This window comes from Biomphalaria glabrata, chromosome 7 (genome assembly GCF_947242115.1).
Source record: "Biomphalaria glabrata chromosome 7, xgBioGlab47.1, whole genome shotgun sequence".
In the NCBI taxonomy this organism is placed as follows: domain Eukaryota; kingdom Metazoa; phylum Mollusca; class Gastropoda; family Planorbidae; genus Biomphalaria; species Biomphalaria glabrata.
In genome coordinates, this window is record NC_074717.1 from 38,957,658 (window position 1) to 38,982,956 (window position 25,299).

General features: G+C 36.9%; 1 protein-coding gene across 3 annotated transcripts in view; it reads right to left on the bottom strand.

Annotated features, from left to right (window-relative positions):
* Nucleotides 1-25,106, bottom strand: part of LOC106068865 (uncharacterized) — a 38,090-nt gene extending 12,984 nt beyond the window's left edge. The window contains exons 1-8 of one of the 3 annotated variants that reach the window (XM_056035401.1): nt 24,717-25,106; nt 10,261-10,484; nt 9,621-9,742; nt 9,398-9,501; nt 7,978-8,124; nt 7,219-7,454; nt 766-977; nt 54-384 (exon numbers count right to left, since the gene is read on the bottom strand). In XM_056035401.1, the coding sequence (XP_055891376.1) occupies nt 54-384; nt 766-977; nt 7,219-7,454; nt 7,978-8,124; nt 9,398-9,501; nt 9,621-9,742; nt 10,261-10,414 (1,306 nt within the window). In that variant the 5' untranslated portion in view covers nt 10,415-10,484; nt 24,717-25,106. Of the gene's footprint in view, nt 1-53; nt 385-765; nt 978-7,218; nt 7,455-7,977; nt 8,125-9,397; nt 9,502-9,620; nt 9,743-10,260; nt 10,485-10,634; nt 10,892-24,716 lie in introns of those variants that run through there. The other 2 variants (XM_056035403.1, XM_056035402.1) reach the window with 2 other exon arrangements.
* Between the last annotated feature and the right edge of the window lie 193 nt (nt 25,107-25,299).

Below are 25,299 nucleotides of genomic sequence, written 5' to 3' on the forward strand. Positions count from 1 at the left end.
TGCTTTGTTGAATTGTGTCAGATTATGACAATTGTGATATTAATTTGTAATACCTTCAACAATGCCAGGCTGTGACCAGATTTTACCAGACATAGGGAAAAGTCCACCTAAGTAAATTTTGGGTTTCTCTCTTAGCCTATCAGGCAACCACAAGTCCCATTTGGCTGAATTGTTATTGATCCACTGGCAAGCTATTTGGTCAACAGTAAAATGTGGATGCTGTGCAATCAGTCCATCATACTCCATGTCAGAGAAACTCATTTGAGAAATAATATGATAGGCCTCATAAGCATCAGATTCCAAAGGACCCCACAAGACTTTGGTCAGTTGGTTGACAGGAAAATCACAATCTACTGGCTCCTGAAACAGTGGTTGAGATATAAACTAAAAAAGGAAAAAATAAAACATTTTTTTTTTAAATCTTTATCAATAAAATCACTGATAGAATCAACAGGAAATGTTTAAGAAATGTATAAGGCCAAAAAATTTGAGTTTAATTAATAATTTATTATCTTTCCCATTCATCCTTGAAATATAAAATATGCACACAATTTTTTTTAACAAAGTAATTGTCTGTAGACCAGTGCATGCAATGCAATGAGGTGTATATAGCTTTCACACAAAGGTCTCTAATATCATTTTATAATTTACAAAACGTTCCTTCAAAAAGAAATCTCACCAGTAATAACAAATATTATTTTCAATGATATGTAACCTACAAATGTGTCCCATTAGATATGATGAACGTGACAGAGATTAGCTTACATTTTTGTGTGAAGCATGAGTTTCTGGAAAGTTAACTCTTGTGAACTGACCAGAAGCGATCAGAGTATCAGGGTGCCAGTTAAAGAACAATACCGGCTGGCTATTGTTGAGCTGCTCCACAACAAATTGATGAAGTTTGTCATCCAGCCAGACAATATCCACATTAATATCTAGTGCTTTAATTTGTTCTTCTAGGAGTCCAGCATCAACACCTGTCATAGATGTACAGGTAGAGGTATTTGTTACGTGCGCATGTTAATGTAAATGTGAAATGGTGCGAATGCGTGTTGAACGGAGAGGAGAAAAGAAAATGGAGAAAATAGAAACGAAATAGTGTTCTAGTGTTCATGAGAATTAAAATGAGTTCTAAGCGATGACGTTGTTGTTTTAGTGTTAATGTACTGTTTAAAGAGTCTCATTCTAGAAAGGAACGTAACAAGTGGCGCCCAACGTAAAGGTAAAACCTACGTAGTCCTTTATACACAGTTGATCTCCTGTCAACAGATAGTAGAGATATCATATTATATAGTCTAGATCTAGCGATAGGATACTATTCAATTTGATTAATAGTAATAGAAAATGGCGGACAAGGCTGAGGTAGCAGCGTTGAAAGAAGAGGGAAGGTTGTTAGAGCTTGAAGGGGCAGAACTAAGAAAATACGTACAAGAAAGGTTGATGGAGAGGGAGAGATTAGCAATGGAAAGAGAAAAAGAAAAGGAGAGATTATCAATGGAAAGAGAAAAAGAAAAGGAGAGATTAGACATGGAGGACAAAAGAGAAAGAGAAAAAGAAAAGGAAAGATTAAACAAGGAGGACAAAAGAGAAAGAGAAAAGATAGCCATTGAAAGGGAAAAGAAAAACGAATTAGTTGCCATTGAAAGAGAAAGATTGGCGTTCGAAAAAGAGACGGCCGAGAAAAAGTTAAAAACAACCCAAGAAAAAGAGAGTGATAAAAGAAAAGGGGAAACTACAGGGAACAAACTAGCAAAGTATAAAGGTGCAATATTCGAAGAAGCTAAAATGGACATAGACATTTTTTTGAAGAAATTTGAAATTGAAATGAGGGAACTGGAATACCCCGAAGACAAATGGTCATTCTTATTATCGAAGTCATTCGTAGCAGAGGTTCCATCGAAGATATGCATGAACCAGAGCAGCTATAGCGTGGTGAAAGAACAATTACTACGAACGTACGGAAAAACAGAGGCGTACTACCGTGAACAATTTGTTAACTGTGCGATAGAAACAAATGATGACCCACAGACATTCCTGGACAGAATGACCAGTAGTTTTGAAAATTGGACTGAAACCGCTAAAATAGAAAAGACCTTTGACGGATTAAAGACATTTCTAATGATAGACAAAGCAATTTATGAGTGTCAGGAGGAATTAAAAATATTTTTGTTGGAGAGGAAACCAAAAGCCATAGAAGACATAGTGAGACTGATAAGGGCTTATAAAGTGGCACATCCCGATAAGAAACTATCCAGAGGCAGTGACATAGAAGAAATAGTTGCATTTAACAGAACAAGAGATACACGAGACAACTACATCAACAATGGAAGACGATTTAGATATGATGAACAAAATAGATTTAGAGGACAAGGAAGGAACCAAATGGATAGTAGACAAGGACATTTTTATAGTAACCGAGGGCGATACCAAAGAAATGTACAGGGAAGATACGGCGGAGTGAGAGATAGAAGAGATCAAAGCCTTTCAATGTTAACATATGCAGGAAGCCTTGAGTATTTTGAGACTTTCGTGGGAAACAAAATAGCAAGGACGATACGAGATTCAGGCAGTACAATTGTGGGTGTTAATAAGAAATTAGTTGAAGAACAAGAATATACCGGCAAAACCAGGAATTGTGTGATGTTTGATGGGAAGACTGTACAATTACCAGTTGCTAGAATTAAAATTGATACACCATATTTTACTGGAATTGTGGATGCATGTGTAATAGACCATGCTCATATTGATTTGATTATCGGAAATATTCCAGGTATAAAGAATTGCAATGAAAAGGATATGGGAAATTGGAAGAAGTGTTTCGGAATGAGTATTACTCGATCCAAATGTAAGGACCTGGATGCAGGAGATCTGGAAAAATTATTTCAGTTACCAGATAAGAAAAAAAAAAAGAAGGATTAATAGGAAACTCAGAAACATTAGAACTTAATGATGTAGTATTCAACAAGGAAAGGTTTATTACAGAACAAAAAAATGACCCAGAGATGCGTCAGTTGGCCCAGAAAGGAGGTAGAGGAGGAAGATTTTATATAGAGAGAGGAATTTTGGTAAGAGAAATTGAGTCACAAGGAAGAAAAATTATACAGGTTGTTGTACCAGCTGAATTTAGAAATGTTATATTGAAGAATGGGCATGATGAAGCATATGCAGGCCACATGGGAATTCACAAAACAAAACAAAGAATATTTAGGGACTTTTATTGGCCATCTATTAGCAAAGACATCAAAAATTATGTGTTGTCGTGCAAAGTTTGTCAAATGAAAGGCACTAAAAAAATCAGAGCTCCATTACAAAAGGTAGATATACCAGAAAGGCCATTTAGGAAGATTGCGATTGATTTGATTGGACCCATGCCGGTGATATCAAATAGGGGTCATCGATATATTCTAACTGTAATAGACGTTTGCTCAAGATGGCCAGAAGCGATCCCACTAAAAAGAATTGAAGCCAGTGATATAGTTCAAGCGTTATATACATTATTTACACGGTTTGGATTTCATGAAGAGGTACTGTCAGATAGGGGCACACAGTTCCACTGCCAACTAACGACAACATTTTTGAAAATGTTTGGAATTCGGCAACGGTTTACAGCCCCGTACCACCCGCAGAGCAACGGTATTTGTGAACGTTTTAACTGTACGTTAAAGAAAGCGTTGTCGAAAGTAGCAGATGACAATCCCAAAGAATGGGATGTGGCATTACCCTCAATCCTTTTCGCATACAGAGAGAGCCGTAACGAAACCACGGGGTATTCGCCATTTCAGATGATTTATGGAGGAAATCCAAGAGGCCCAATGACAATCCTAAAAGAACTAATACTCCCACAAGAACATGTTGGAAATAAAGAAAGCTACGATATAGTGACAGAAACTAGAAATTAAGTAATAAAGGCTTGTGAGGAAGCGAGCAAACATGTGCTTGATAAAAATGAACTAACACAGTCTAGGGTGAATGAACACAGGAAATTGACCAAACTAGAAGTAGGTCAAGATGTTTTGGTATTACTAAAGGATAAGGAGAATGTACTATTCACGAAATGGTTGGGCCCTTATAAGGTAACAAGGAAAATTAGTGATGTGGATTATGAAATTAATATTGATTCAAGGCTGAAAATATTTCATGTGGATATGCTAAAAGAATTTAGGTCGAAACAAAAAAGTGAAAAAAGCAGTAAAGAAGACCCATTGGTCATGGGTACATCCGTGAGTGTAGACATTGAGACAGAAGAAAGATTGGGACACATAGAAACAATTTCAACCGATGCCAGTCAAACATGGAAAGATGTGGAAGTGAAGGGAATTTCGTCAGACAGAGCTAAGGAAGTAACAACATTATTAGAAGATTTTAAGAATATTTTTACAGATTTACCAGGAAAAACGAATATCATAGAACATGATATCAAATTAACAGGCAGAGTTCCAAATAAACTACCTCAATATGCTGTACCATTGCATCACAGAGAAGCATTACAGAAAGAAATAGATGAACTACTTCAATTGGGAGTGATAGAACCATCTAATTCGTCATGTGCTGCACCAGTTGTACTGGTTAAAAAAAAATGTGGTAACATTAGACTGTGTGTAGATTACCGCCAACTAAATAAAGTTACAGAATTTGACCCATTCCCAATGCCACAGGCAGAGGAAATGTTTACTAAATTGAAAAAAGCGAAAATTTTCACCACGTTGGACCTTTCTAGAGGATACTGGCAAGTACCTCTAAAGGAAGAAGCTAAACCACTATCCGCATTTAAGACACCATTCGGAGTCTATCAGTGGAATGTGATGAGTTTTGGCTTAGTAAATGCCCCAGCCACTTTTAACAGGATGATGGCAAAGATACTGGGCCACAGAAGAGACACTATTTGCTATTTAGATGATATCTGCATCTTCAGTGAGGACTGGAACGAACACTTACAGAGTCTAAGAGAGATATTTGCTATTATCAAGGGAAACAATTTGACATTGAAACCAACAAAAATAAAAATTGGACTTAGTGAAATTCCTTTTTTGGGATACAAGATAAAAAATGAATCAATTACACCACTGGAAGAAACAGTTGCAAAAATAATGGATATTAGTGTACCAAAAACAAAAAAACAAATTAGAAGCCTTTTAGGTCTATGCAATTTTTATAGAAAATTTGTTCCAAAATTTGCAGAAATGATTGAACCTCTTACAAATCTTACCAAGAAAGGGAAATCTAACATTATAGTTTGGTCTGAACAATGTCAAAGATCGCTAGACAAGATTAAGAGGGTGTTTTCTGAAAACCCAATATTAAAATTGCCCGATAGTACTAGAGAATTTATTTTGGCAACGGATGCTTCATCCATAGCTATAGGGGGCTGTTTGATGCAAGAGTATAGTGGAATTGCACACCCTGTTTTTTATGTAAGCAGGAAACTAACCCTTGCAGAGTTAAACTATGCAACTATTGAAAAAGAGGGGCTGGCAATTGTGTGGTGCATAACAAAGCTAAGTTTTTATCTGATGGGGGCTAAATTTCAATTATGGACTGATCATGCTCCGTTGGCATTTATTAATTTAAATAAATGTGGTAATAATAGAATTGCTAGGTGGGCATTACAACTGATGGACTATAAATTTGAGATCAAGACAATACCAGGGAAAGAAAATGTTGTGGCAGATACATTATCACGATGTACTTAGGTTGGTGAGATTGTGTAGGGTATATAATGATTACTTACATGCTGTTAAGAATTAATCTATTTTATTGTTTACAATTGTAAATTCTGGCACGGAGTGTAGTAGATATTCCACAGAGGATTGTCCAATTGGGAGTATACACAACAATGATTAGTGAACAGATATAGATTTAAATTGAATTATAGGCGGGGAGTGGTATTAATGAAATCTGCATGATTACATAGAGATATGCATAGATATATATATGTGTCAATTGTTCATAATAACAATTAGTATTGTGATTGTTACTGTCACAATGGGTGAATATAAATGCTATATGTTAAATCTAATGTTAGAATTGTATTGGTATTAATATGTCATTGTGTATGATTTTGTTTTGTAGTACATTATGGTTCTCTATGTTACAGAGAATTTAAAGTAGTTTTAACTTGGAATAGGCTGATAAGATATGTGACAATTTATATTTGGGACGTTTGATGTACATCGAACTTGTTAAACAGGGGGGGTGTTATGTGCGCATGTTAATGTAAATGTGAAATGGTGCGAATGCGTGTTGAACGGAGAGGAGAAAAGAAAATGGAGAAAATAGAAACGAAATAGTGTTCTAGTGTTCATGAGAATTAAAATGAGTTCTAAGCGATGACGTTGTTGTTTTAGTGTTAATGTACTGTTTAAAGAGTCTCATTCTAGAAAGGAACGTAACAGTATTAAAAGTTTAAGAAGATCAGTTTAATAGTTTATAAACATAGCTAACACTGTTTTTCATGCATAAATCGCTACTTTTTAAAAAATAATTTATCACTCTTCTGAAGTTAATAGCAGTTTTTAGTAATGTAAAAGCTGAATATTTCACTTTGAATAAAAATGGATTTCATTTGGAAAAAAAAATAATTAGCGTATCTTATCCTATCTTATGAAATACAGACGTTACTTCAAAAATATGTGTGTTCCTAGTCTAGTCATATCAATAGCAACTTTTAAGAATACTAAAATAAATTCAAAATCTATAAAATCATTCAGCTTTTAAAAAAGTTATAACCAGCATCAGATATGTTTAAAAAAAAAACAACCACATAAAATACTAAAGCGCACCACATTTTACTATTTTATTAACAAATAGAGTAAATTAGTAGAACATCAATTTTAAACTGTAATTCTCTTGTTGATATGAAAATTAAAGTCTGATAGTTTGAATCCTGTTCCCTATCAATTCAAGTTAAGTGCATACAATTGAATTTGTAAACAAGACAACCCTAATGCAAATACATAGAAAAAATATGATAGATGAAACTTTGCTGAACCAAAAGTAAAAGAAAGAAAAAAAGGCAGTAAAAGAAATTAACATACTATAGTCAATAGCATTAGAGAGTTTTGAACTATAACCTAGTTTTGTGTTCATCATTTGTTTTAATTTAGGCTCAGCAGGGTATAATCTACATTGCTCTGGATCTCTGCAGTGGTTAAGTCTTCCCATATTCTTGTTTATATGTTATTGGTAGATTGGGATGAAATGTTAAAAGGACTAACTAACCTTTATTAGCAGCAAACAAAGTGGCACATGATGGTCTTTTTCCTTTAACATCCAGACATTTAGGATTCTTGTAAGCATCTTGTTCATAATCTGGTTTGATCTCCTCTAGCTCTCTCCTCCCCCACCAAGAAAGATTCTTGACAAGCTTAGTGCTGAGTGCTTTCCAGTGGTCCAGAATCTTTTTCTCATTCTCCCAATTTTTGTCAACAAAAAACTTTGGCAAAAACCAACCCATCCTGAAGAAGTCATTGTTTGGGTATAACAGTTATTTTATATACATAAATAAATAATTGTCTAGTCCAAAAAAATGCTAATTAGATTTTTATACTTTCAGTGATAGATGAAAAGTTATAGCATTAGAAAACACTCAACAAATTAATAGGATGAATCTTGATATGCTTATATATATCTTATATATATATAAGAGTTTAGCATTACAGTGACTAAAATTTTGACTAACTTGAGACTTTTTTTTATTGTTTATTTTACAGTCCATATTTCTTAAAAAAAACAACATATTGCTACATAGTAATTGCATTGACTTCTTGACATCAAGGAAGACAATAATAGAATCCAAGCACAAGCTAACTCATCAACTTATCAACTATCTCCAAGTTACATCATCTGGGCAATCAGTATTTTCAGTCCAATATAAATCGCTGTCTAACCAACCACAATTAGTTAAACTAATAATTATATGGCCAAAAATAAATAAGTGAAACTAAAAAAAGTGAGGCAAAAAAAGTTTTTTTTTCAAACCTTCCTTGAGGTCCCAATGGTCCAGCATCAACAAGTTGACCAGTATTCAGCCAAGGACCCTTGTCAAAGCCAGCCACCATCCAGGCCTCTAGATTGACCATTGTAGCAGGAATTTCATTGTGGTTTATTGTAGGTGGCTGGCAATGTCTATTGCACAAGAAAAAAAAAGGAAATTTCATTATTTAGAAATGATTTTTTCATATATGCTTAGATCTCTAAATAAAGTGTATACTTCACTTATATAATTTTTTTCTCAAGAGACCACTGCCATAGAAATTATTTTTTTCTAGATTAATGTTAATTACTAGATGATCGAATAAAATTTCAAATAATAGTTTGTGGGAGAGAACCCAGCAAACACAAATAGAGCAAGGAATCAGAAAACACAAATGTGGTTGGATTGGGAAAACATTGGGAAAAGCAACATAAAGCATTGCAGAACAGACCCTAGACTGGAACCCACAGGGAAGAAGAAAGTCTAGAAGACCAAAGCAAACATGGAGATCAGTAGACCAAGAGGCAAAGATGGCAGAATGGACATGGACCCAACTGAGGAGAATAGCCCAGAACAGAATCTGATGGTGAAGTGCTGCACCGACCCTATGCTCGCTCCACTGGGAGTCAAAAGGATTAAATCAAGTTACTGTTAATTCTAAAACAAATCTAAATTATTTAAATAATTAATTTGTGCTGAGATTGCACCTTGTATTTTAAATCATTCTGTCATGAATCATTAGATGACAACTCTATCAAGTTGTCATTAATCAACACATGACCTTGGAAACACATATCTGCCATAACACTGTGATATATATCAACAGTAAAATGACTTTCCTATTTATAGACATCTAGTAAATAACAAGTGATCTTCAATTAAAAAATATAAAAAAGTACATTCATACGTTTACCATTAATCTCAACTCAATAATTTTAAGTACTCTCATCACCCAATGAACAGTTTAATTTTTAAGTCGAATTGTAAAACCTTCACCTACAGGATGTAGGGCATTCTAAGCTATTACATGTAATCAGCATAAGTGGTCATTAGCATTTAAGTAAATTACAAATCTTCTTCACTATTAATAAGACAGCTTTTTCAAATGAGACTTCAGTAGCTAACAGTGAAAAAACAATGTACTTTTCCTCCTAAGGGACCTATTAATATTAAAAATTCAAGGGGGCAGCTGATATAAGATTTAACATTTTGAGCAAGTAGACCTAATATAGCTAGTCCATTATAGCTGATAGTATAGTGCCCAGAATGAACATCCACATTTTTTTTTTCTCTAACAAATTTTAAACATGAGAGTCTGAAAAGCTTATGTCTCAAATCCCACTAAAATATGAATTTGTGATCCTCATTTAGATAGTCTAATCACTTGCTACTAATAATTTTTGATGTAACAAAATATTAGCTTACTTTGAATAGGTCTTGCCTGAAACACGATCTAACAGAGCTGTGATGTTGTGGTTATCATAAAAGTAGCAATGATCTATCTTCACGTTTTGATAACCGGCTATAGACTGAAACCAATCATATTTATATACATATTAAATTTTTCCTAAGAAAACAATTTCCTAAAGTTTAAAGCCAAATATTAAAACATAATTGTGTTTTTAATTAACAGAATATATTATTTTACCTCAAGAAGGATCTTTAGTATTCGGTTGGCAATTTGATGGGAGACACGGTTACTGTCTTCAATAATGATTGGATGGTCAGAATCCCTATAGAAAAAGTAGTGAACTTGTTGTGGATAGTTATCTGTAGAAAAAATTCAACCAAATTTGAAATGTAAAAATATTTGACCTCAAAAGAAATTTAAGATATGAAATATTACATCTTACATCATTTAACTAAATAGACAATGTCATAGCAGTGATAAGAAAACAACTATTTAAAACAAATTTCATATTCTGTGAATATCTGCTACTAGATTTAAATATAAGATCATGACCAAAATATATAGCATATATTTTTATAAAAGGTAGATCAAACTAATATATATATATATACATATATTGTAATGATGCAGAAAAATGGGTTTGATCAAGATTAAATTTCAAAATAGTCCTGATGGCTGCCTGGCCGTAAAGTTTGCCCGCTAGACTGTTGTTCGAATTTATTGATGGTCCCAGGTTCAAACCCTGCCTTCAACTCTGAAGGAACATCCGTAACATGTAAAACATTTTACAAACAAACATAGACTACTTAAATCTAAATCTAGAGCCTGTATCTACTATTTAGAATTAATTTAGATCATAAAAGTCTACCAAACTCACCTCTAGTGCTGACAGAACATGTCTCTGCATCTGCATGTGACAAAAGTGCAACTAGAAGAGATACCAGCATTGGAGTGACCAGTGGTAGTAATGGCCAGGCTGTGCTCAAGTGAACAAGCAATGAGTCTGAAGATGCATTTTTTTCTTTCTTCATTCTGATTAGACATAGAATCTACATCTAGATCTAGTCTAGGGCTTCAGCTAAAACTTGTAAATTCAGATACCTATGAAACAAAACAAAAAAATAAACTAAATGAATGTTTTTCAAATGGACATGTTTTTCCTGAAATAATTATAACGATGGTAAGCTCTATGATTCTGAAGATGAAGGATGAAAGCAGTTTTTCACAAAACTACACGAACCCAGCAGTGACCTGTTTATTCTGCCAAATTTAATGCAGACAAGGCTTTGTACACTGGGGCATATTTTTGTTTTCGTCTTCTACAGCTGTTTTTTGGCAGGGGCCCTCAAGTCTGTGTCCCGCAACCTTCGTGGGAGCTCCACTTGTCTCATATAACACTGTTGCCAGCAGCTTTCATCTATGCAGGTGAAGGCTAAATAGCACATGAGTTGATAATTATAAGGCTTCCTTGGCCCTGGGGAGCACCTCTGTTACACTGTCCCCTTTTGAGCTCAGCAAGGGAAGCTCAACTCATCTCCCATAGTAGACAGTTGGGCACCTGAACCGGAAGTAGTGCTTCTATACTCTCCAAGCCTGCTTAAAGTTTATTTGTAAGGTACTCTTGCCAGCATACGAATCAATGAAAAACTTGTTAAACGGTATTCAAGGCATTCTTTACGACATATATTGTATATCCTTTTTTTTATTCAGTAGAAGAGATTACATTGCCAACAACATATAAGACAAAAACGCAAGTTCCCGGTTTACACAACAATTAAAGTTAACATTGTTCAGAAACTGTCCTAACTTGTCCTCTGTTGTAGACAGATGTAAGTACACGAACGAAGTCCTTGAAATTCTTTCGGAAGGATCTGTCTTTATTTTCTATGGAAGCCCAAAGGTTCCAAGAAACATAAATGCTTTTGTTGGTGCGTAAACCAGCCGACAAGCTTAAGGTCCTATTGTAACTGTTTTTATGTACCACAAGGTGGGCTAATCATAACAAAAAATTTTCCTGTACATCACTCAGTCATGAAGTCCCACGCCATTGTATACAGTCTGAAAGGTCCAAAGGAACTTTATTAATATGACCGCTTTTCCCAAATCACTAGTAGAGAAGCCTCCACAAGTTGATAGACCGGTACCGGTTGACTTATCGTCAACGCAAGACTGAGACCAAACAGCATTGCAGTGAGCCCTTGAGGAATTTAGGGGACTAGATACTATATTTTATCTTTTCAGTCTGTGGTGATTCTAACAGAACTCCAGGACCTCTCGGTGTCAATAGTGGAGATTGGTTGTCCCGGTATGCCTACGTCGTTGGGAAAAAAATTACCGCCAAACCAGACAGTCCTACTATGAATTATATGTAATTTTAAAATCCAACGTTTATGTATTATATCTCAAACTTAAGTTTGAAACTTTAGAGTCTTTATGTTGTTTTTGATAGTTAGATATATAGTCTTATTTTTATTGCTTATTTAGAAAAAAAATAAATAATAAATTATAAGGTAAAAAAATGACTTGTCCGAAAAATTGAAAGAAAACTTTTGTCTTTTTGTGTTATACTGTGACATTTCTAAATCAGGTTTTTTTATAGTAAAAAAAAAAAAAAGCTTAATTAGTTTTCAGTATTTGAAAAGTTGTTTCCCTTGCCTCTTGCCTGTAATAAAAAAATAAAGGATTTTGATAAAATTTAACACAGGCAAAAAGGTGTCAATGGAAAGAAAAGATAATATTTACATACTTTCCTTAGTCACAGAATGAGAGAGAATTAGCGCATTGTAGTGAAAATGACATTTCTAGGTAGTTCTAGAATTCCCAGAAAGTAGCATTTTCTCTAAAACTTTAGAGGCCGAGTCTTATTCCTTTTTCATGGTGTCTCAGTGAGTCAATGTCCTCGTGTACAAGGTTGGGAGTTGCTTATTTCCCTTCCCACGGTGGCCTCGCACAATTCAAAAATCATAGACCTCGCACAATTCAACAATCACAGACCTCGAACAATTCAACAATCACAGACCTCGCACAATTCAACAATCACAGACCTCGGACAATTCAACAATCACAGACCTCGCACAATTCAACAATCACAGACCTCGCACAATTCAACAATCACAGACCTCGCACAATTCAACAATCACAGACCTCGGACAATTCAACAATCACAGACCTCGCACAATTCAACAATCACAGACCTCGCACAATTCAACAATCACAGACCTCGGACAATTCAACAATCACAGACCTCGCACAATTCAACAATCACAGACCTCGGACAATTCAACAATCACAGACCTCGAACAATTCAACAATCACAGACCTCGCACAAAAAACTCGGACAATTCAACAATCACAGATCCATATCGTTGATTAGACCACTATATATATATATATATGTCTGCGTCAACAATGTTGTATGTCTTTAATTTTTCAATATCCTATTTAATGCATGTTTTCGTAGCCTTACGGTTCTGTTGTTAATTTCAATTTTACAGTCATCAAGACCATGTCATGGTCGCTGCCTCTGACAGGTCCAGGTAAATTTCCGTTTCTAGTTTTGTTATTACAGGATTTGAACCTCAAAGGAAACTGGCTGTGCGCTTTAAATATTTTGTCCATGCCACGTAACTGTTCTGGGAGGTTTGTGCGGGAATAAGTAATGAAGTACTGTTATAATGAATTTATAGCAGCTGGCAAACTCTAAAAGCCTGTTTTTTTTTTCTCTATCATTAGTTTCTCCTAATCCAAACCGCCCCATTAGAGTCTCGCCTTATAATGAGGGCGTCCTTTATTTTTGGATCTTCTTAGATGCAGTCGTCTACTTTGTAGAAACCTCTTCTGTTTCCTCATCTTCATTATCGAATGTTGGGAACTAAACTTACTAATTGTTATATATAATTGTTATATTTCATTTGTATATATAATTGTTAAATATAATTGTTATAATGAGAGGCCTATCTCCCGACTCGAAAGGCAATGAGCTTTATCTTTGTAAACTCTAAGGCCAACACTGTTTTGATTATCCTATTCATAGTCACAGCACCAGATCGTGTGCCCTTCTTCTGTTGTAGTTTCTCCACGATCTGTCCATTTGGCTTCTGAGAGGCCAAGAATCCACCCATCAATATCTTTGAAGTTCGTGTTTGATCTTCTTTAGCTTTCTACGTGACTAGAGAGTTCGCACATTCCATGTTCCAAAAATGTGTTCTCATTCTCGGTAACTTTATTGCTTAACTCTTTCTCTCCTAATTGACGATACCATCGTTGATTTGACCCCATTAAATTAAAATAATGTTTGATTTTATAAACTTTACTTTGTATTATAGAAAAAGAGTATGAATTCCCCTTGAATTCTAGACCAAAAATAAAACATTTTCTGATAACAAACGAGAAAGTTATTCAAGCTTAATCATAGCAGGGGGGAAAATACTGATGAGAAAATGAAGAAGTCCATCGGAAAGTGGAAAATAATTACGGAGAGAAAGAGTTAAGGATGTGGCAGCATAGTTTTTGCTTCCGAAGCCCTGCGACACATGAGCAGGAAGAGCATTGAGTGGACATTGAACAATCCGGCATGGCTTTCAATGGTTTCGTCTTTGTTACATCATCTCATTAGGGGACACACAACTCCTAATCAAGAATAAGGATTTCTACCGACGATGGAAAGTCTTAAAGAACTGCATCCCCTCTTCCATTTTTAGAGGTGGATGCTGGTTTTGGTCCGCCCCAGTATTATGGAGTGTGTGTTTCTATGGTGACGGTGGAAAGAGGTTTGCGATTGGTTGTGAATGATGCAACATAGGTGGCTTTGTCGTCATGTGGTCTTACTTAGGGGAGACGACTCCAGAACGTGAGACAGAAAAGTTTTGTCATTGTAGTAATGTTGTGAGTTAGATTGTATTAAGAAATATTAACAAAGTCTTTCATATTAACTTGATTTTGTCTATATTATAAATAAAGCTATATTCAGTATTGTTCACAAAGACGTTATTCCAAGTTTTATTAGTTAAAATATATTACGCCTAAAACGGTTTACTTGTCTACCAGCAGTTTGGTGCTACAATTCAACGACCGGAAACAACACCAGGGTATTTGATTTCTCCGGTACCTACCATATTTGGTGGGCATTTAGCTATCCGCCATCTGGGGAGGCGCTAGTTGAGCGAAACATAGCTCCCCACTATACGATACAAATGCTATCAAAACCTTAACACTATCACTTGCCTATAAAGTCTTAGGGAAAGTGCAAGGGAAGTAGGCCATTAGTACCGAATGACATCATTGATTTATGTGATGCAAGAAGAGAACGAGAAAAGAGCAAGGGAAATTTCTTGCTGGCCGAAGAAGACAGTTCACCCACCAAAGAACTATGCCTGAATAGTACTGATGTACCATAACACAATAATAGTCCACGCGGTCCGAGACGCCTCCTGCCTCGAAGGTTTCTGTATTTTTTAAAAGCGGCAAACTAAAAAAGAAACAGTAACAGGTTTTTCGTATAGTCTAACCACAATTTAATTTAGATCTTTGTTCGTCTCAACGTAATCGCGGGGATTATCTGCGGCCAGTGCTGGAGATTTCACATTCTGTTACTTTTATGATTCCCAACGGGTAGAAAGCCGATCAAAACACGCCGTACGCTAATTATGAAACCGTTTCGAAAACCAAGGCTGGAAATCGAAATGGAGACACTGAATGACGTATTGTTTGGGTTAGGGGTATGGTATAAGTCTATGAGATATTATCGAGCGTCGAATTATGTTACTCTGTACAAATCTATTGAAAGGGATGTTCTTGAACATTCCAGTATATTCTGTGATTGCATGAGACAAAACCGACAAACTACATTCTGAAAAAAATTATCTGGCAAAACACTTTATAAATAGAATGATAACCAAGAAGAGTACAATGCTCAATGATTAAAGGCGCGATCAAATAGAGTCCTTAAAAGCCATAATGAAATAGATTTAAAAGATTTTTTATTTATTATATTTAATAACTCATGTGAATTAAAGACATATGTCCTTAAGTGAACTTTTGAACATTTTGGTTTTCTCGAAGTTTAGATGTAGGCTATTCATTAAGAAGAACTGGTTTGGAGAGTGGGCAAGATTAGTGACTTCCAGCCTTACGAAATTAGAGTACACATGTACAGTAGGTCCGAACAGATTTTCAGCGCTGGGAGTTATATCTATTGAAGCAGGTCTAGCTTGTAAGATAAATGACGATGTTTTTGTCATTGAATTTTGTTTCTTTCTTTGCTTAGTTTCTCTTCAATTGCTTTTTTTATAAATAAATAAAAATTTAAAAAAAATTTAAAATAAACATCGTTTTATTTCACAAGAGGGCCTCGCAGAATACACCTCGCCAACGCCAAATCTAGGTCTTACACCGCCGATTATTGTCGTGGCTTTTTTTAAAGTCCTCGCTACATCAATGAATTAGAAAGTTGTGCACAGTGAAAAGCTCGGAAGGAGATAGAGTAAGAGACTTGGAAGTTAAGGAGTCAGGTTACAAAGTAGCGACTCAGTCGCAACGCATAAGATCGAAGCGATTTAATGAGGACATTATAGAGACACATAGAATCTATCTCTAACACCAGCCTGTGTGCTTATTTAAAAAACCTCCACTTAACAATACCTGATACAGATGTCCTGAAGGTCCGAGAACGTCCAGTTCCCTATTAAAGGACCTCTTGACCAAGGAAAGGTTTTTATCCATGGCCAGGATGAGGCATCGGCTCATCACCAATCCCTCTGTCCGAAATCCCGCCTTATCCGAAACGATCATATATTCACGTCCAGTATGTCGCTAGACACGACCCCCTTGAGCCCCGCACGAGTTTCCCCCTCTCGTACGAGGCCGGAGGCCGAGCCGCGTGGGGGCCTTTCGTATGCCTATAATGTCCCACCGAACCCGTGCGAGGGTCCATCACACCGCGTATGGTCCCCGATGGGGAACGAATCGGTGGGGGGTTGGACGGGTTAGCGAGCCTTTGTTACATCCCTACCACGTGCAGTGTGCTACCGTACTTTGCCTATCCGTTTCCCTTGGCGGACGTTCCCACAGGAGGGCCACGCTGAGGTGACGGGAGCATCCTCCTGAACAATACCAGCATATGTTCATGCTCTGTCGATGTCTTATTAACCTCATTCATAACAGCTAACAGTTTATTGAATCAGGTAACAACATTGGTGGCATTATAATGTAGATATACATTTATTTCGTATAACAAAAAGGCTAAAGTGATATGCTTATCTTCTGTTCCTATTTAGTTCAAGGATGCGATTTAATTGAAATGCTTCCGTAACCTACAGGGCACTTCCGACACCTTCGATATATAGAGGTCAGGGCGCTTCTCACGCATATAAAAACACTAAAAGGCTGCAATCATAGACTATGCTGCAATAATGAAATCATTCAAACGTTATTTCCTAAACATTTTCAACAAAGATTGTCACTGACCTAAATGAAATAAGAATATTAAAACAGAAACAATAAAATGTTTACAATGGTGTCTCCAGATTGTTCCACTACCGCGTTGTCGTCATTTTTATCTCTAGCAAGACGAACTCCTCCCTCCCAGGTTAACTACAATGGTTCTAAAAATGTCTTCTTTACCGATCCAATGAGAGTGAAGAATTTGACCCAAGGTCTCGCTTGACCTCGTGTATTTTCAGTGCCTAGGTCAAGTTTCTCGCAGTACGACCAAGCAGTCATCCTGTTACCTCGAACTCTCCTGTGACCAAATCAGTACCATAAACCTTTTTTTTTTTAATTATTTATACAAGACACTAGAAATATTTTTATATTAAGTGATCCATAATACTTTATTATATTTTCGAGGTAGAAAGAGAGTAAGAGAGACAGACAGAGAGAAAGATAGATATATATATATAGAGAGAGAGGAGGTGAGTGATGTAAAGATCACAACAAGACGAAATAAACACAAAGATAACGTAAGATAAAGTCGTATTTAATTCCATCTTGATCTAAACTAATCTTCCATTCAATACCACGCGCACCGTACATTATTTGTCCTTTATTTATGTATCAGCACCACTACAGTGGTGTCAAGCAGGGATGTGTGCTCGCACCTACTCTGTTTGACATATTCTCCTGTCTACTGCATTATGCGTACAACGACATAAACGAAGGTGTGTTTTTCCATACAAGATACTCTGGAAAACTATTTAATGTATCAAGGCTGCGGGCAAAAACCAAGGTTAGGAAGCTACTCATCAGGGAACTCCTGTATGCTGATGATGCAGCTATTGTGGCTGATTCTGATATTCAGCTACAGTCCCTGGTTGACAAACTATCTGCTGCTTGCCAGAAGTTCGGCTTAAACATCAGTCAAAGCAAGACTAAGATACTTGTCCAAAACATAAACACTACACCTCAAGTAAGCATTAATGGCCAACCACTAGAAATTGTTGATCACTATTGTTACCTTGGCTCCATCATATCCAACAACACTCTACTGGATAAAGACATAAACAACAGGATAGCCAAGGCAATGGCCACCATGTCACGGTTGCAGAAAAGAGTCTGGGACAACATATTGCTGACTAACAGTACTAAAGCCCTAGTCTACTGGACGTGTGTGTTGCTGTACATGGTCAACCTACCCATGGCAGGAAAAAAAGCTGAATGTCTTCCACCTCCGATGCCTAAGGCGGATCTATAAAATAAGGTGGCAAGATAAGATAACCAATGAGGAAGTGCTACAAAGAGCAGGGTGCCAGGACATCCGCTCTGTTATCAGCAGCAGACGCCTCGGCTGGCTTGGCCACGTTCTTTTGCCAACGGTTAACGAGTAGAGTGTCATGTGGTCAACACAACGACCAACCGCCTTTACTTTACCTAACTAAAGTCAGGTACCCATTAGAGCTGGGTAAACTAAAGGGAGCCCCAAAAAATCCCGAAATTCGTCTTCAACGAGATTCGAACCCAGGACCCCAAGTTCGGAAACCAAGCGCTAAACCATTCACTTTTTTTTTTAATGTATATGTTTTGACCAAAACATGTTGGAAAGAAACGTATAAGACGAATCCTATCTCCAACAGCAATTAAAAATGGAAATTTAATAACTTTTCTTTCTACAAAATTATTTCTCAGATGGCGGAGGGGGGGGGGGGTTGCATCACAACAGAGTTGACGTCATGCTTCAACTACTACAGCCTGGTCTGTCTCAGGTAATACAAACTAACAGACACACAACTGCAACTGCAGGCTTTTAATTTTTTCTTTAAAATCACTGATGATCAAACTGTGACGTGCAAGGCCTAAGTTTGTTTTAATCTCTTAGGTGACACGGACCAGAAAATTCGAAATCAAAGCCAAGATTTAATTGTTTTTTTCTTTCTTCCAGACAACACATTACGAAACTGACTCCGAGGTTGTACGCTAATGCTAACATATACTTTAAAAGGGCTCAAATCTATTGAAACCATTATTTATAATGTTAACAAATCTACTGTATTGTGTGTGTTCTTTAAGATATTTTTGTTAAAGCAGAAAAAAAAACATCAACAACACAAAACAGCAAAACAATGCTTTGCAGGGTATCAAAACATTTCTCTGCAGGGTAGCAAGACAATGTTCTGCAGGGTAGCCAGACAACGCTTTGCAGGGTAGCCAGACAATGCTCTGCAGGGTAGCCAGACAATGCTCTGCAGGGTAGCAAGACAATGCTCTGCAGGGTAGCAAGACAATGCTTTGCAGGGTAGCCAGACAACGCTCTGCAGGGTAGCAAGACAATGCTCTGCAGGGTAGCAAGACAATGCTTTGCAGGGTAGCAAGACAACGCTCTGCGGGGTAGCAAGACAACTCTTTGCAGGGTAGCAAGACAACGCTCTGCAGGGTAGCAAGACAATGCTCTGCAGGGTAGCAAGACAACGCTTTGCAGGGTAGCAAGACAATGCTTTGCAGACTAGCAAGACAATGCTTTGCAGGGTAGCAAGACAATGCTTTGCAGGGTAGCAAGACAATGCTTTGCAGGGTAGCAAGACAATGCTTGGCAGGGTAGCAAGACAATGCTTGGCAGGGTAGCAAGACAATGCTCTGCAGGGTAGCAAGACAACGCTCTGCAGGGTAGCAAGACAATGCTCTGCAGGCTAGCAAGACAATGCTCTGCAGGGTAGCAAGACAATGCTCTGCAGGCTAGCAAGACAATGCTCTGCAGGGTAGCAAGACAATGCTCTGCAGGGTAGCAAGACAACGCTCTGCAGGCTAGCAAGACAATGCTCTGCAGGGTAGCAAGACAATGCTCTGCAGGGTAGCAAGACAATGCTCTGCAGGGCAGTCAGACAATGCTTTGCTCTCAAGTTACAATTACGTCTTCTAATGTAGCAGTGTGTGTGTGGGGGGGTGGGTGAACGATAACAACAAATGAATTCTTTCAGAGAAATGAACTGTTGTGTGTTGGTGCTAAGTGTGATAAAAATAAGGTCGTTTTACGTTTAATTACACAGGAATTCCTCGCTGGAGATATCACTGGCGTAGAATGCTCCATTGTCAAAAGAAAAAGTTCGCACTCATTTAAAGACTATTTCTATTTGCTTATATTGCATTGGGCGTTTTTATTTCGAAGCAAAGTCTAATGAGTTTACATATCTTCTTGAAAGAGTCAGATAATTGTTGTGCGCCTCACTTAACCGCTACTAACTAAAAAGGCGCCCTCTATTTCACCTGGCACTAACGCAGCTCATACCGTCATACGTCTCTCAAAATGAAAACTTCAAAGGTCTCGAGTCGACGTGTAGCATTTAGGAATTCTCTTGACTTGTCATTTCTTTGACGGCCCATGGCGTTACATCTTGACACACTATCAAATATAGGCCAAGAATTTAGCGCATTGACAGTCACGCGAACACTGGGGCCGGGTGAGACGGGGAGGGACATTAATGGTCCACACAGTCACTGTGCTGTTTTTGTCGTTCACCCTACTGGTTACATTGACAATGTCGCCGCCGTTACTAATAGCCATAATAAGGTCCTTGTACTTATTTTATTTGTTTATCTTTAACTAAGAACAAATCAATACTACAGTGTTAATATATATATATATATATATATATATATATATATATATATATATATATATATATATATATATATATATATATATATATATATATAGGCCTATATGAACTCTGTAGTATTGATTAGCTCTTTATATGTATGAACAAAAGTGAACAACTTTACGGCAAAGTTTTCAAAAGGTATAGCTTGTAAATTTGTCAGTATTCCTTACACCAGATACACCCAAAATGTTCAATGTATCGATTCGCTTCTGTTTTATGATATTCTAAAAATGAATAAGTAAAAGAAATATATATGGTTTTAATGCGTTGAAGGTGTTTTAAACTTTAAGTGTATTTAAGGTTATAGCCGTTTAGAATAACGTGATTAAAAAGGTCACGAGATGGTCAAGAACTACCACTGAAATTTCCAAACGAGGGACAAAAGTTTGCAAAAAATTGGAACACAGTAAATTTTGTACATTTTGGTTTGACTAAGAATTGTAGAATGAAAAAGTAACTGTGTTCTTATTTATTTTGTATTCACTTTGTTACTAACCAGATCGTCAAATAAAAAGTGTGCTTGGTTTTGTCTTTTCGATTTTCTGAAGGCTAGTTTTAACGTATTAGAAGTGGATAGTGCCACCCACGTGACTATGAAATCAAAAAGATGTATTGGCTTTACTATTTTTAATTAGGTGACTATGATATTACCAACGACTCAATAAGCCAGATATTCCTACAGAAGTCAAGACTATTAGGCCTACATCCAAGTCCTAACCTTTTGTAGGACAGCGGCAAGCAAGATTCGAACCCGTTAACATAGAAACGACAATCCATAGAGCACACCATAAACCAGGAATCCACCTAGTGATGCCCCCTAGACCCAAAAGTTTTTAACTTCACATCCCCTTTGGCCAGCCAAGAAGTCTTGATATTCTGTGAGTTTCTTCCATCGCCCAGTACTTTCCGGCAGTCTGAGCCTCAGATATTGATTTATTTAGAGTCTACACTGTTTCTCCTACTAAGACAAACCCGCAGGTCAAATAAAGATTAGTTAAGAGATTATGAGTCGGGATGATGCTGAAGTTGTAGAGACATTTGAAATAGTTGAGTGCGTAAGTTTGTAATGGGGATGGACGTCGTTATAACATTCTAGTGTTCAGCAAGGCGGCCATGTTGCGTGAAGAAAAAAGACAACAAGACGGTACACGTTCTTCAGTGTAAAGAAACGCAAGCTAAAAATCTATGGCCATATTACAAGATCTTCGGGGCTCGCAAAGACCTTCCTTCAGGGAACAGTACCAGGAAAAAGAAGAGGCAGACAGAGAAAGCGATGAGAGGACGACATAAAAGAATGGACGGGCCTGCAATTGAAAGAGGTTCTAACTAATGCAAAAGACAGAGAGGAATGGAGAAAAAACGGTCAACGAATCTTGCATGGTGCCCCAACGGTCCAACAGACTAAGGGATAGGTAAAGGTATAGGGTAAAAAAGAAATGTAGTCTCTAAAATTGACAAAGGCCAAAATGTATAATGTAAGATCTTTTCTGGTGGACGTTTCGAATCAAATAAATTATCGATGATTCGACGATGATATATAAAGTAACCAAAGCTAGGACTAAAAAAGAAACAGCGCCCTCAATAGATATTTCAATCTGATTAGAGAAACAGTTGGCTGTAATCAATGAGGACAGACGCATTGCCATGATCTTGCAGTTGTGAGTCTCCCTCTTCATATAATACTTTATTTGTTATCTCAAAGACACATACTGCATTGTCGTCTGCATGAATAGTAGCCTACTAGACTAGAGTTAACTCCCTTACTTTTCAAGTCTGAATACCTCAGCAGACACACACACACAACTTTTGTTTTTCTTATCGCCAAACTGAATAGGAAAAAAAATTGAATCCAAACATAAAGACTTTATCGCTTGTACTTCTTTTCTATGTTGCAATATTTTATTGATTAAATAATGACAACCAAATCCTTAAAAATCTACCTGTAACCTATATAAAGGAGATAACTGTTTTTAAAACGCATCTGTACAAAATCCCCAATGTATTAATTTCTAGTTTAAAGTATTAGACAGAAGTAAGTAAAAGTCTTTATTTATAATGTGTCAGAAGGGAAATAATCCGTTTCAAGCAACACCAGAACGAATGGAGGTAGTGGGAGTGATTGGACATGGCACCTGCTTATATGCAAATTTAGGACGAGTGAAGAAGGTGGCGCCAAGGACATTTCAATGTGTGTAGCAAGAAAAGCCCCTTAGCTAGATCATGAGTGCTGATGTATCTACCTATGCTTATCTATTGGGAAGAATTACCAATTTAAAATGTATAACAATTATTGAATTAATATATAATATTTAAAGCTTCGGTGCTCTATAACGCGCGAATTAACATGAGCGCGGCTTTCTCTCTCATACACGTGCATACATAAATTAACTCTTTCTCTCCTTAATTATGTTCCTCGTTCCGATAGCATCATTCATTTTGCTCATTTTGTATTTCACTATCCTCTTATGATAAACTTCTATAACTTTTGTTGTTTGTTATTTAGGAAATGTTATACTTGGTATCAAATTATAGGAGAATGCATTCTTTTTTTTTACACAACACAAATTAAAGTTTATAAATTTAAAAATCAATATAGTTTAATGGGGTCAAATCAACGTTGATATTGTCAATTAGGAGAGAAAGATTGCATCACCTCTATACAAAAAGTTAATAGAAGTAAGTTGCCCTTTGAGACCTTGAGATCTATCGGGCAGATGGTGTAAAGCTCATTTGTTTCTGTGGCCAATGATTAGCAAGTGAGGGTGTCAGGTGGCCAGCACAACGACCAAATACCTTTACTTTCTCCAACTAACGTCAGGTATCCGTTAGAGTTGGGTAGACTCAGGGGCGCCCTAGAAATAGCGAAATAAATAATTCCAGTCTTCACCGAGATTCGAACCCGGGGTTCAGAAGCCAAGCGCTTCACCAAATGAGTCACCCACCATGCCTATACATAATCAGATAAAATGTATTTCGGTCAACAAGAAGTCTTCAGATCTGATCTATGTAGTATTACAGATCGAGATCTATATTGCTTTAGGATATGGGTACTAATAGTTATAGATCTACCGATACGACAAAGACCTGAATGAAGCGCACGAAATGGCCGTCGTATCGTCTTTAGGTACTAATTTCAACCAACACCTTCCACGTGATTAAGCATGGTCAGGTATGGGCAGCAATTAAAATATCTGGACTGATCAATAGGACATTCGATTCATAACCACGACTAGGGTACATTCTTTTATGCTTGTGAGTCTTGGACGCTGACTGCAGAGCTAGAGAGGAGGATCCTATCAATGGCTACAAAATTATCCTAGGTATCAAATTTAAAGACCGCATCACAAACCAAGAGATTAGAGACAAGGTTACTGTAGCGATCGGACCCCTTGATGACCTGCTAACTATAGTAAAAAATAATGCAAGCTTAAAATCTATGGCCATATTACAAGATCTTCGGAGTTCGCAAAGACCTTCCTTCATGGAACAGTACCAGGAAAAAGAAGAAGAGGCAGACAGAAAGCGATGAGGAACACAACATAGCCATTGAAAAAGGCTCTAACTAAGGCAAAAGACAGAGAGGAAGGATGAAAGACGGTCGACAAATCTTGCATAGTGCCCCAACGGTCCAACAGACTAAGAGAAATGCTTCAGTAACAGACAGTGCACTTCTCACGCATAAAAAACATCCGATATAAAAGCTAATATTAAAAAGACTGCAATCATAGACTATACTATATATAATAATCCTTAATAATATTATAATTTAATAATATTAAAATCCTTCTCGATCTACACATCTTCGTGCCCCCAATGCACCAGGGACTTATTAAGTTAAAAGATTATTGCTGTTGGAATTTATATAACATGGTTCTTAAATATATTGTAAAACTAAAAAGTATGATATTATGATGATATTGATGATATCCAGGGTTGGATTTACCTTATCATTTATCTATGGGCCCCAAATAAATATTTAGCACTGACATATATGCAACCTGGTCTTATAAAAAGGCCCCATGGCTCAAATAGCTTAGGGATTTCCAAATATGGTACTGATGATATCTATGTAAGTTTTGTTTTATTTCTCAGAAGAATGTCACTGTATCCATCCAATCATAAATCAATTAATAAAAGATCTAGCTTAATTTTTACACTCACTATAATGAGGTTAATTTAATGTAGATCTATAAATCTAATACACGCACTTAAAAAATAGGAAAACAAACTTTCTAAATAATCCTACCTGTAGATCTAGATCTATATTTTGCTGAGTCTATGTCAAATGTCTCGAAAAAGTCGAATGCACAATAACCTTGTATCTAAATAACATCCAAACAATCGAATGGAACACCTCCATCGCTGAAATGCTGTTGTTTTTTTAAATGTATTTATCCAATGTTTACACACACAGCACTTCCTAGACTATCGAGAATTCGAGATGTTTAATATCCTTCAGTCTGGTCTGGTCCATGTAGTACACAGTGTCGCACTGCCTGCTATGTGTGCACTACACACTATCCAGCCCAAGGTCTTGTGTCTGTGTCGTTAGTCTGTGCGTCGTTACTGTTTGGGGTCTTTGGGGAAGACAACGCCGCGGCCAACTCTGAATGATAGTCTACAAGTTTTACACCGACAAATGTGTCTCGTTGCACTGATAAGAAAAGGCGGGGGAGTATTACCTGCGTTCTTTCGATCACACCCCTTTCCCTCAGCACTCTACCTCCCACATAGCGACTCAGGTTTTTTGTCGCCCCCCTTCCCCTTTTAGTTCAATACGAGTCGGCTACAGACCTCCCTGAAAGGTAACGGTCACGATGACCTCAGGT